Raw genomic sequence first — 14,180 nt, 5'->3', positions numbered from 1 at the left:
CAACAACACACCTGTGTGGGGAAGCAGGACAGTCCCGTAAATATGACTACCCAAAATCAACTGAGCACTACACAGCATAGAGAGCAGTTCTGCGAAGTCTAAAATCAAAACAAGTGAAAAACAAGCAAAAAGTATCTGTAAGGACAAGAACAGAAAGATGGAATGACTCTGGCCAATTTAATGCTGCCTTGCACAAGCACAAATAACATTTGAATACCAAACATCTTTACAACAAGGGTGTTGGACCAGTCAGAAAAAAACCCTCAAAAAAACACCAAATAAACTTTTCCTTTGGGGCTCATGAATACTTGATCTGAATAATCTCCAATAGATGTGTTACCTTGGAATAGCTGACTTTGTTTAGCAGGCAAATAAACAAATAAATAAAATAAAATTTCAAGCACCGCAAGAGCAATAGTTCTCCAACAAGGAAACAAAATGCTTTCTTGCAACTCTCTTTATCTTGTCTTTTGCACTATGACAGCAATAAGAAAAGTAAATCACTTATCTAGAATCAGGCTTAAGATTCAGAACTATTATTCATCACTTCACGTACTATATTCCAAAACAGAAATCACAGCATGTATTATTTAGTCATTACAGATAAGAATGCAACTATCAACTCAAACTAAGTTAAAATTAACACATAATCCCCTGACCTATTATTTCACTTAATTATTTAGTGGCTACATTCTAGCAACTATAGATTCTTAACTCTAAAGCGGGGTACATTGAGATAAATTTTATCCCCCCGAGAAAGAATAATTTGCTTCTAAAAAATATTCTTCTTGATTATTATTAATTGCTAATAAACAAACACACTGACTTCAAAGCCACGATAGATTTGGTGTTCTTGTAAGCAGAGCTGCTGAGGGAATTTAATTAACAGTACTTCAGCTTTCAGATGCTGAAATATTCTAATCTGTATCATCAATGAAATAGGAGAAATTTTTAAAAGCACATTTCCCCCAGTCACACAAAAGTGACCTTCGGCAGAGCAAAAAGCAGAAGGGACACTTGCAGTAGACAGGGACTCTGCAATACCCACTGAAGTCTGCTTGTGCTTAAGATAAAATTCACAACAGACTCCAATTGTGTGTGTGTGTGTGGTGTGTGTGTTTCTTCTACATGATGAAAAATAATAACCTAGTGACTTTATGCTGTGATGAGAGAGAAGTTGTTATGCAGAGAATACCTGGAAAAGCATACTCTTCTTTCTCCTTCAGACCTGTGCTAACTTCTTCCTGTCACATACTTACAGAGAAGCTGCTGGTGAAAGAGCTTTGATGCCCCATTCTACTCCCATCATTGCTGGCAGTACATGCCAGATGAAATCACTTTCAAACACACCAAACAAGCCTGCTGTCAGCCTTCACAACAAATACTATGGGAAAGATTCAAACAAAAGAAACACAAGAAAAGCACTTGTATCCTTTCATTGATTCACCATAAAGTAAGAAAGTTTTCACGCCCAAACAAATGTTATGAAGTGAGTTCTGTGCAGACAAAGCTTCCACGAAGAACTTCTTGTTCAACATATATTTTTTCTGTATCAAGAAAATTGGCATAAGAGTTTCAATAATTGAAACTTCTATCAACTTCCATGAGAGTAACTTTTGTACCTGGGGTAGCAGCCTTAACATCTGTCAAAGCTGATGGCATGCTACCAATATCTCCTGGACTGCAAAAATCATGAGGAAAAATGAATCGATTTATTGTAATTAATTTGCTCTGAGAGTTACTTCAGCAAGACAAATATACTTCAAGTATTAATGTGGTAGCTGAAGTTATAAAATATGGATTAATACAGTTTGCCAAATCCAACATAATGCATAATGAAAGGAGGGAGAAAAAAAAAGAAGTAATGTTTTGAAGCCAATGGATTTGGTAATAGAGAACCAATACAAATTCTCTTAAATCAATTCAAATTAAATTATCCCAGAAAAACAGTGACTAGTTGGAAATAAAGTTCTGTGGTGCTTTCTTACAGAAGAAGCTCAGTTTCATTTTTAAAAAACATTTACTCTAAAATTCTTCTTAACATCTTGACTGATTTTAAAACCCTTTCGTAAATAACACCATGTGTTCTTAAGACAGACATTATAAGCCTTTCCAGAAGGCCAACAACGTTACCCAAAAGGAAGATTATTTTCTCTGATGTTGAATAGCGTTCTGGGTTTTGAGGGAAAAAACCCAACAACCATCTTTCTCAGACACAGAGAAATGCTTACTACTGAGCTAAGACACATCAGGAAGAACAATAAACATACTGCATGTCAGCATTTAAAATGAAAGAAAATTCAGAATTAAACACAAACAAGGGGGGAAAACAGCAGAGAAAAATACCAACCAGGTATTTTTATATATATTTTATATATAACTTCATCTAGCAGGTGACTTGGTCTTCTATGTGCTGATAATACAGATATCAGAAAGGTCATATTTCTCTCTCATAATTCAAAGCAAGCAAATCCAATGCTCCAAACAGCGTCATGCCCTCACCTTAAAGTGTCCTCGAATAGTTTAGAAGAACAGAACCATCTATTACGTGAATTAAAACTCTAGCACCATCTTGGGGCAGAATTTCACATGCAACACTACAAGCATTCAATGAGAGAGCTGTACGATATGGGAACACAGCTGAAATCTGCTCATTCTACTGAGCAAATCAGCCTTTGGCAGAAAACTAGTCAGTTAAAAGGTAATTGGCTTGAATTTGTGATGAACAGCCATGCAACAGAAGTGATATCAATATTATCAGTATGAAATGTACCTACTGAAAAGTCATACACATCAATTTTCAAAAACTTTGATTTCCATTCCTACTAAGACAGTTCCCAACTTGCAAAAATTCAACGTGGATGGATTTTTGCACTCTTTCATTTATCTTTTTCGCTTAAACTTTGGGAAATCAAAGATAGTGCATTCTGTCCTGTTACTGCTAAGTCTCATTTATCAAATCCAGAATCATTTACCAACTTTCAGAATTAGGAGATCCAAAAGCATTAAAGTAACTCAGGAACTATACCTGAACAAACTGACCTTTTAGGTATACCAGAAAGAATAAAAAGTCATTAAATAATGTCAGAAACTGCTGTTTTTACTTAACATTTGAGGCAGTATTTTTGAGATGTCTTTGCTAAAAATAAGGAATTTTTCATAAATATTCTCTAGTCCTAACAGTTTCTTGGTGGTGGTGTTTGGGTTTCTTTTTTTCCCCAACCCAATATTTAATCAGAACAGGTACCCTTACTTTGCCAGCTAACTGCAAACCAACACTTCAAAATTACTCCTACGTTTCAGCAGAATAAGAAAATAAAAGCTCTATGAAAGATCAGTAACTAATGAGCTTTTAGAATTTGAGCAATCCTTCACCACTTCTTTTTGACCCATTTTTTAAACTCCATTCAAGCATTCTGGAAAAAATAAGCTTCAGAACTACAGTGAGAGTAACAATTGATTACTATACTGAAATACTTGTCTTATTCCTTCTCACCATCCTTCTGTCTTCATTCTGTGGTGAGTTGTGATGTACTGAACTGCCTCTGATTGCATCAGAGGTGTCTGCAGGCGAAGACTCAAAAAAATATTGACAACTTGAGACATCAAAATGTTTGTCACACAGAAAATACCACCCTCAGCACACACACATGGAAACTGTTTGCATCTTTCTGTCAGATCTCCCACAAATGAAAGTACTTTGTCCACAACATGATTGGCCACTGGGAGACACAGTGATGCCACAATCAGCCTCCCTGACTTGTCACACACTGTGTAACTTGAGAAGTGCTTCAGAAAGAAACACCACACTGCAGACTTCTACATCTCAAATGCTTGTTTTCTGCTCCAACAGATTATAACCAGAATCCTGGATTTCTGTCTCGGGCTAATGTTTCTCAACATCAGGTTTTTATTAGTTTTGTTTTTACTGAGACAATACTGAACTCTAACAGTAACAAAGCTAAGCTACTAAGCTAAACACTTCCAGAGAATGAATACCATGAAAATGGAATCCCATGAAAGACAAGTTCTCAAAATATGTTATTTCAACCATGAAACAAAAGAGTTTACTTTTACCAATCCAAACTTCATCTCATTTATTTTATGATTTCCTTTTCTCATTAAGAACCAGACAGCATCTTCTTTAAACAGTCACCCAAATTGCAGATGTTTCATTATTCATTTAGGAATTTTCTCAACACATTACTAGTTTAAATAATCCAACAGGAAGATCAAAGCTAAGGTACCTGAATTTTTGCTCCTAAAGTTGGTCACACAAAATAGGTATTGTGAGGTCAACCTGAAATCTAACAGACAAATTATCTTAAAAATCCCCAAATCCACCCCAGGGTGACAGATAGAACAAAATTATAATGTTAGTTATTTCCTTAAATAGCTTGAGACTTCTTACACACACTAGTAAGTATCTTCATCTTCTTGTAGAGAAGAAATGACAAAAGTTGCACAGAGTAGCCACAATGACTCAAGAGAAATGATATTTCTTGTGCACTGAAACATAATGTTGTAATACTAAGTCTTCTGTCAATTAGCACATAGATACACATAGGCACCAGCCAAGATAGAATTTTTTTCTGCTTTTCAAGCAAGTTTTTTTTTTTTTTTTTTTAATTATACTCATATCTAAGCAGGATCATCTCCTTCCCCCAACTCTTGTGCTCAAAAATAATGTTTCTCTCTTAAACAATGCAAATCTATCTGCACTATCTACAAAACAGCATTAAGCAACAGGGTTCAAACCTTGAGAAAGGTTGGAAGGTTCCATCCTGTATGAAAATATGAGAAAAAATAACATATCCTGCAGTTTTGTTAAAGACAACAAATGAGCAAGCTTAACTGCCTAGGTAAGCAATAGAAGTCAAAATAGCCCTGCCAAAACACAGACTACAATTTATAGATTACAGCTTCTTGTTGAACAGTAAAATCTTACAAGGTGGCAGGATTCATTCCTTTAAAACTCTAGTTTTGGGCTTCTAGTTTAAAACTCTAGTTAAAGGGCTTCTTTTCTTCTTAATCTGTTTTAGATGACACAGACTTTCAAGTGAAGGCAGGCCAGGGATTAGTAAGACATTTATCTCACTCCTTTCTCTTTTCAACTCATTTTCTCAGTATAGATTTAGCTAAGTGATGCTCCTTTATTTTCATTTGTGATGATGCATAAAGAGAATCATTCTTAATGCTAAAAGTCAATCGTGGGTATTCCTGCAGTACGTGCAGATTATTAGCTTTTGCTGCTCATGAGCACATAAAGACTGCCATATCACCAGAAAGGCAATATTTCTTGAAATTATTTCTTCATACTTCTTATTTACATTAACGCTTACAGTAGTCAGATTGCTGACTTCAATGTTCTGTAACTATGATAGCACAGCAAATTACCATCAAAATTATACTTTGCATCTCTTTGTTCAGACTGTAAGTAATGGGAAAATGTGAGTTCACAAAACTTTCCAGTTATTCAATGAACACTTTAGTAAATGGCTAAATGCTCAAGTGGCTTCGTATACAAAAAGACAGTAAATGACAAGAATGCTGCTGAAGACAGAGGCAATAATCACACAAATCAATTCCATTTTCTTCATTATTTTTAGCCACATACCTTCCCCACTCTTGCTGGGGAAAGCCTCCATATGAATCTGACCAGACAGCTTTAGGTTTACATTTCTTCCACCCCAACTAAGTTCAACTCAGAATACCAATTCACTTTCCTGATCATACTCTCCACACAATCACACAAATACTTGGGCAATAAGGAACTGTGATCAGGAGGTTGCATAGAGCAATAACATAACCAGGCCACAAAGGCAGGGGAAGAATTTCACTTACTGTTGAGAGAAATATAAGCATTTGTAGTTCTGCTTTCTGATCTTTTTGTCTGAAAAACCTCTCTTAAGAGCTTTCATTGATCTATGCTACAGAATTTTTATGTTAATATTTCATTCTATGCAATCTCCCTTTGTCCACTTTCCCACTGAGCAACACAGTATCGTCGTGGGTATCCCTCCTTCAACTGTGTTGCCTTCACCTCTCCTCACCTCCTCCAGTCATCAGGCTTCAACTCCACTTAACAATGTGTTTGCTACTTATTTAGCAATTCTGGATTGCAGAAATTGCACCAGACACAAAGATGACCTTCTGCCCAAACATTCTGCTCCTTGCTACTCACATAGACTCCACCACAAAGTAAACTTAAAATTGTAACAACCTTGTGCAAAACTCTGGGGCAATTTCAGCACAAACAGGTGCATTGCAACTGTCCTTAACAATAATAGGTAAGGCCTTGCAGAAAGGAAATGAAATGTAACACTACAAATAGTATAGAATCTTTTGTGAAATCCTGCTACCAAACAAAGGTTTCATAATTTCCGAAAGAAAAACAAGAACACTCAGAACTCCTGGGGATCCTGCATTTCAAGAAGGCATGGAGTAGATGACTCGATATCCTTAGCTTGTGATGGCTAACTCAAAGAAGGGTGTAACGTCTTAAGAATCTATTAAATAATCTGAACTTACTTCATCAGAAGCAGAGCGAAGACACTGGACAGCAGCCTGTTTTTTCATTTCCTCTAGTGTTAGATCAGAACACTTTTTCTTACTCTTTCCCCATTTTTTGTAAGCTCCTTTTTCCCAGCCCAGGAAGATGTCATTCTCCTAAAATCAAAAAGAAACAAAACCGTATTACAGACATATAAATAATTCAGTACTATAGCAACATAAGACCACAAACAACATATTGTTTAGAATAATAACAAATTCATTCCATCTATTAAAAACTGCTGCTTGCCAAATTAAAATTCAGTTTGATTAAAACCTACAGGAGATGGTTGCATTTACTATTCAGAAAAATACACGTATTTGTCTCTGGACATGGAGGCCACTCACACTTGAATGCAATATTTTCCAATTGCAAGGCATGTCCATAAGGATTATTTTAGGGCCAACTTAACAGTTGAATTCATCACTACAATTTTTACAAAACTTATTAGTTTCACTGATCTCTGAAATAACAAGAATAAAGAGCAAGAAGTTCAGAGTTTGGATCAAGCTTATATAAAATAGGCCAAAAGAAGAAAAATCATGTTAGATCCCCATATCTTCCACTAGCTCTTACAATGAGCACCATTATGACTACAAATAGCAGTGTCTGTTTCTCAATGAACTCAAAATGATTTTTAAGAAAGTCACATACTTGTGAGTAGGAGAATCCCCGTTAGGAAAAACAAAAATCAAAGAAGGCAGCTGTTGTACCATACATAATCATCTGAAGATACATAGCATCTGTTCTGTATTGCTTCTGAAAAAGTCAAATCACACCAGCAGCAACCACAGAGCACTTCCAACCCTTCTGCAGAGTTGCCTGTCTCCCCTACTCATTCATCCACACTCAGGTAAATTATTCATAACTACCCTGAAATATATTACAACATTTGCTTATTATTCCTTACTGTCCATTCATGTCTATACATACGATTTCTTGTGTTCATCCAATCAACAAAATATTCTCACTACCAGGAAAATTATGCTATTTAATGTATGCTGGTCTAAAACATCATCTTCAGAGAGATTCACAGAACTGCTGTTTTTCAACATACCTCTCACCTGCTCCTAGTGAAATTCGGGCTAAGGCCTAACCTCATTTAAAACAACTCCAAACTCCTCGTAACTTCAAAATGAAGTAAAAACAAGTAGTCAGCTGAGATTGATCATCTCTGTGCTCCTAAGAAGTCAGACAGAAAACGGGTGGGAAGGAGGAAAATGACCACATGCCTTTGGAAGGAAGAATTTTAACAGCTGCCTTTAAACAGCTGCCATGGACTCATTATCCAATTGAGTCCCTCAGGAAAGAGCAATTCACTGATTTTTGTTCTTTTTTTTTTTTTTAATCTTATTAAATCACAAGATCTGGAGAAAAGTATTTGCTTCTGAAGAATAAAAAGCTACTGGTCTCTCTATGCTTTCTCATATTTGTGCAAGATTCCAGTGGTTCATTTAAAATAACAAATCTAATTGGTCTACTATGCCTCTACTACAGTAACAGAAAAATATTTACAAAATAATTGGAAAAAAAGTAAAATTATCAAAAATAAGTGCAATAAACTACACACATCTACACTTCATTAAAAAATATATATTTTTTCCCCAGAATTTTACGTTTGTCCATCAAGTACAAGGAGGCTGCAGAGCTCAGTAGCTCTTTCCAATGTTGACACAAAGCACACAGACTGGTAAGACCCAGCAGCTGCCAAAGCCTGTCAGGCTCATCCACATAGAGGCAAAATTACAAAGAAAAAAATACACATCCACTAAGAAAAGGTTATTCAAATTGAAAATTTAAACACACAGGAAAATTTCATGACTGGCTGGGTAGACGAGGGAAGAGCAGCGGATGTTGTCTACACCTTGGCTTCAGGAAGGTGTCTGGCACTGCCTGCCTTAACAGGTAAGCTTAAGGAGTGTGGGATAGACGAGTGGACACTGAGGTGGATTGAGAACTGGCTGACTGGTACAGCTCAGAGGACTGTTACCAGCAGTGCAGAATCTAGCTGGAGGTCTTTAGCTAGCGGTACTTCCCAGGGGTCAACACTGGGTCCAGCCTTGTTCAACATTTTTATCAACGGCCTAAATGAAGAGAGAGAATTCACCCCCAGCAAGTTTGCCAATGGTATGAAGTTGGGAGGAGTGGCTGACACACCAGAAGGCTGTGCTGAGGGCCCTGGACAGAATACAGAGTTGGGCAGAGAAGAACCTTATGAGGTTCAACAACAGTAAATGCAGAGTCCTACACCTGGGGAGGAATAACTGCATGCATCAGTACAGGAAAGGAGCTCTAAAGACAAGGACTCGGGTGTCCTGGTGGACATGAGCCAGCAATGTGCCCTTGTGGCCAAGAAGGCCAACAATATCCTCAGTATCCAATAAAAAGAGCATGGCCATCAGGTTCAGGGAGATGATCCTCCTCTACTCTGCCCTGGTAAGGCCATATTTGGAGTGTCCTGTTCTGTGTCCAGTTCTGGGCCACTCAGTTCAAGAAAGACAGAACTACTGGAGAGAGTCCAGTGGAGGATTACCAAAACAGCGAGGGGCCTGGAATCTCCCTCATACAAGGAAAGACTGAGAGACCTGGGGCTATTCAGCCTGAAGAAGAGAAGACCAAGTGGGGAATCTTACTAATGCTTATAAAAATCCAAAGAGCAGGAGTCAAGTAGATGGAGCAATGATGCCCAGTGGTGCCCAGCAGCAGGACAAGGGGCAATGGGCACAAACAGGAATACAGAAAGTTCCATACAAACGTAATAACTTTACTGAGAGAATTACAAAGCACCAGAACAGGCTGCCCAGAGAGGTTGTGGAATCTCACTTCCTCTGTGATGTTCAAAACCCATCTGGATGCCTTCCTGGGTGACCTACTGTAGGGAATTTACTTAGCAGGAAGGTGGACAGGATGATGTTAAAGTGTCCCGTCCAACTCCACCGATTCTGTGAAATGCACACCAAGTTGACTTTATGTATTCTACTCCTAGGCGGAAAATTGATTAAGGCAATACCTACACTAAGAAAATGTTACCAAAATGCTACAAACCAGCATACTTTGCGACACTGCTGCTCAGTTTTGCACAGCCCATTGCAGCTGTCCTTAGCAAGGACAGTTCTACACACTGCATAAGCCAGTGGTGTGTGTCAGCAGAGCATTAAGGACACAGAACATTTCAGTCAGTTCTCTACACATGTAATTCAAAAGATATCTGGTTACCGTCTTTTTTTTTTTTTCATTTTTAAATATTTACTCCTTGCAATAAAAATACTCATTATTAAAGGAGGAAGTGAGTCTACATGGAATATTCACTTAAACATCCAGAACCATCTCGTCCTTCCTTTCAGAGCAAACACTTTGTTCGTGCACTTTGGGAACAAAGTGACTCATCCTGTAGGATGCAGCAACAGAGGACAAAGCTCTGGTAGCATCTTCTTTCTATGTCTCCAGACAGTACACAGAAAACTTGTTTCTGAACACTGTCTGGGTTTTCAATAACACATGGCTGCCACTGCATCACACCAGCATTTTAATTTTTATAGGAAAAAGTACTGGAAAACTGAGTTTTCAATTTTTTTTCCTGTTGATATTTTCATCTTGCATTTTACAAAATTAGTATTATGAATTACAGTTATTCCACGTAAATTCTGAAATTTATAATCCTCACATAAATTACAATACTTATCCACACATTTTTCAGGTACCTTGCACTTTCCACAAACAATTCAAATACCACACCCATAAAGCAGCAAATAAAATAAATTCCTTGCATAAAATCCTTTTGTTATAGTGCATCAGAACCTGTCTGAATCTATTTACAGAAATGAAGAAAAAAAGGAGAAGGAATTCAAGTAAAATGGACAGGAACAAGAAAATGTCATTCTAGAACCCTAAGTTCTAGAAAGTTATGAGAGGGGATGACACAAACTGAGCAGCTTTCTGCTTTTATGATGACCAAATTGGTAAGACAATCCAGGAGTTTTGTACGTTTTAAATTAATCTCTTGCATCTTTTTTTTTTTTCTTTCCCCAGTGGTGAGAAGCCCATTAAGAAGTTTATTCCTTAGGCTGGAAAATATTGAGCTTGTGACAAACAGGAAAGAAAGCAGTTCAACAAAACATTCTGTGCGCATGAAACAGAGTAAACCTCTTACTTCACATGGAAAGAATCACTAAGGATTCTATTCTCTTCAGCTATTAGCTGTGTTCATTTACCTTTGCTTCCTAACAGAACCAGAGACCATATCATAAGGTTTGTTTTCATGCTACTTTAGTGCTCTACTGTAACTCTGAATTTTCACAATCCTGTTCAGTAGAACATAGAAGCAACATCTCTCCAATTCTACAGGTTTCAGAAGTCTGTATAAACATCTAAACATCCACAAGAAAAAAGAAAAGAAACTTGGCTTATAAAATTCTAACACTGAAGAGACTACCACTACTCGAATTTTGAACATAAAATAAACATATACAAACATCAATTGGCAGCAGAAGCCATCTGGATACTGGAAAAACATCAAAGCTGCTGTTTGAACATCCATTCTGTAGAGTCCTGCTTTACTTACTACCTAACTAGGGAAATTCTTGGTGGAGATTTTGATTCCTGAAGTGACAAAGCACAAAATCTCATTATGTTGCCAGTGTTCGGAACACTTAATCAAATACTAGCTTCATACTGAGATGCAAATTTTAGAACTAGATTTCTAACTTGCTTCTGCTGCTCAACTACACAAAAACAGCAATTCCCACACTTCTCTTCACAGTTCCCAAGAATTTCAGCAAGCAAAAGAAAAGCAACTGCAGTAGAGATTCTTCTTAATTTCATTTGTTATAAAGACACTGAAGAAATCCCTACTGTCAGAAAGAAAACTGCAATACCTTGCAACAAGTCTATTAGAAAATTGTTTTGAAATTCGTGGTCTATATAAATAGCAAAAATCAGTGTTAGATCTCATCTCAAGATGAAACTACTTGTTTCATAAAAGCTGGTGCCAAGTTCAATGGTGTAGAAACAAGACTCAAGGTCCCAGTTCATGCTCAGGTAAGTAAATAAGCTTAAATTTTGCATTACCAGTCAAACATGCAGAAAAGTAAGATGATAAACACACTTCCGAAATGGGGAAACCAAATTAGCAAAAAACCACGCTTAAGAAATCATGCTTTTTTTCTTCAAGTAAACTCAGAGAAACAGATTCCCTAAGATTATTTGTGCACACAGTACAGATTAAATTAGATACAGTAAGATGATGATCAAGCTGCTGATCAGTGGTGTTCCTCAGGGATCGGTGTTATTTAACATCTCTGTAGGTGACATGGATAGTTGAATCAAGTGCAGCCTCTCCAGATTTGCAGATTACACCAAGCAGAGTGCTGCAGTTGACATACTAGAGGAAAGGGATGCTATCCAGAGAGACCTGGACAGGCTTGAGAGCTGGGCCCATGCCAACCTCATGAAGTTCAACAAGGCCAAGCACAAGGTCCTGCATCTGGGCTGGGGCAATCTCAAGCACATATACAGGCTGGGCAGAGAATGCCTGGAGAGCAGCCCTGAGGAAAAGGATTTGGGAGTGTCAATTAAAAGATTCAACATGAGCCAGCAATAAGTACTTGCAGCCCAGAAGGCCAACCATATCCTGAGTCGCATCAAGAGAAGTGTCACCAGCAGGTTGAGGGAAGTGATTCTGCCCCTCTTCTCAGCTCTTGTGTGACCCCACCAGGAGTACAGTGTCCAGTTCCGGTGTCCTAGGCACAAGAAGAACGTGGAGTTGTTGGAGCAGGTCCAGAGGAAGACCACAAAGATATCAGAGAGCTGGAGTACCTCCCTACGAGGACAATGAGAGAGGTGGGGCTCTTCAGCCTAGAGAAGAACAGGCTTCAAGGAGACCTTACAGTAGCTTTCCAATACTTGATGGGGCCTACAGGAAAGCTGGGGAGGGACATTTTATAAGGGCATGCAGAGACAGGATGAGGGGAAATGGTTTTAAACTGGTAGATTTAATTAGGAAGAAATTCTTTACTGTGAATGTGGTGTCACACTGGAACAGGCTGCACAGCAAGGCTATGGATGCCCCCTCCCTGGAAGCATACAAGGCCAGGCTGGATGGGGCTTGGAGCAACCTGGTCTAGAAGGAAGTGCCTGCCTTTAGCGGGAGAGGGTGGAACTAGATGATCTTAAAGGTTCCTTCCAACCCAAACCATTCTATGATTCCATATACAATTTTTACCAAGTTTTCAGATAATGAATTGAGTAACTATAATTGTCTACCTCGTCCATATCCCCATTTTGAATGATAAGCGATTTCATGGCAAGAAATCCAATTCTCTCAGAGGGCAGAAGAAAACAGAGTTAAAAATTTCTGGATCGGGGAATTTTCTTTGAGCATTTTAATTTCAGTACAAACCACTCATGATTTAAGCAAATTACCATCTTAGCATTTTTTGCTATCCTGAACGTTATTGCTGGCCAACAAAATAGTGCTGCTTCAACAGGCAAGCTCAAGAAACAAGTTCATACAAAAACTAGGAAGGATTCAATGTTGTAATTTCTGAAATACCACAGAAATAGACAGTTTCTCCCTTCCAGATTCTAATTCAGAAAACCATCAAAATAAGCCGTCTATCTTCTAGTGTGAAAAAGAATTCCCATAATGTTTCAGGTGGGGGGAGTCTTGTAACACTAAGTAACATAGGCAAAAAACTTTCCCCCTTGTGACTCTTAAGAGTTTAAGAGAGATTGTAGAGGAAGGATGGGGAAATTAAAAAAACAAGCATCAACTTTTTAACAAGAAAAAAACATCAAAGATTCAGCAGGAGACCTGATAGGTTTTTTTTACTACAAATGGTTTGGAGTTGCATGTTTGCTGAATGGATGGCAAGTCCCTGTCAGATGCCAATATATAAAAATTGTTAACTGCTTGTTCCACACTGGGGCATTAGCCTCTACCAAACTGTAGGAGAAACCTTCTTAGAAAACTTTTAAAGATGTCCAAACAAAGTAGGTCATCAAATTACTGGGCAGGTCAATGGGAGAAATGGAATCATGTTGAGAAATGTTTATGTATTTATTGTTCTTTGTCCACGTGAACCTTACTTCCTTAGAAAGCTCCAAAGCAGGAGACGGATCACCCAAACTAACTGTGATACTGAAGGGATGAAAACACTCCAAACCCCAAAACCTTTCATTAAAAGAAACTACAGAATTTGCCAATCCTTACCAATGAGGTAGTCTAATCTCATGCCAGCAGTGACCTCCACAGGCACTCATGCTCCCTCTCCACGAACATACCTAGAATAGTTTCTGAATATCAACACACAGTCCATAATATTTCTCTGCTAAGCCCATCATCAGTTTATTTTAAAGAAAATTCAGAAGCGAAGGCTTATAGTGAAATTTAAAAAGGAAAAAAAAAAAAGCCTGAGCCATGTAAGCTGACTTACATGAAACTATGTGGCACAGCAGTCCTGGCTCCTTTTAGCAAAAATTAAATTAAATTAACGATTAATAATTAAATATAATGTTCAGGTAGAAAGCTATGAACCACTGTGCACTGCAAGAAAGCTTTTCCAGAAACTTACTCAAATAATTTCCAAAATTAACTCTGAGATATTTGGATGGTAAGAAAATGGAAAAA

At 37.8% G+C, this 14,180-nt stretch overlaps 1 protein-coding gene across 4 annotated transcripts in view; it reads right to left on the bottom strand.

The window, feature by feature from the left end:
- The window catches only part of KIAA0232 (KIAA0232 ortholog), a 64,902-nt gene that overhangs the window by 25,827 nt on the left and 24,895 nt on the right, over positions 1–14,180 (bottom strand). For 3 of the 4 annotated variants that reach the window (XM_090139691.1, XM_031588352.2, XM_031588351.2), the window contains exon 3: positions 6,532–6,669. In XM_090139691.1, coding sequence (XP_089995817.1) covers positions 6,532–6,669 — 138 coding nt within the window. Of the gene's footprint in view, positions 1–6,531; positions 6,670–13,763; positions 13,835–14,180 lie in introns of all 4 variants that reach the window. The other variant, XM_090139692.1, reaches the window with a different exon arrangement.

This window comes from Phasianus colchicus, chromosome 4 (genome assembly GCF_987193195.1).
Source record: "Phasianus colchicus chromosome 4, bPhaCol1.hap1.1, whole genome shotgun sequence".
NCBI classification, from domain to species: Eukaryota; Metazoa; Chordata; class Aves; order Galliformes; family Phasianidae; genus Phasianus; species Phasianus colchicus.
The sequence above is the reverse complement of the archived record's forward strand: the minus strand, read 5'-3'. Positions and strand labels throughout refer to the sequence as shown.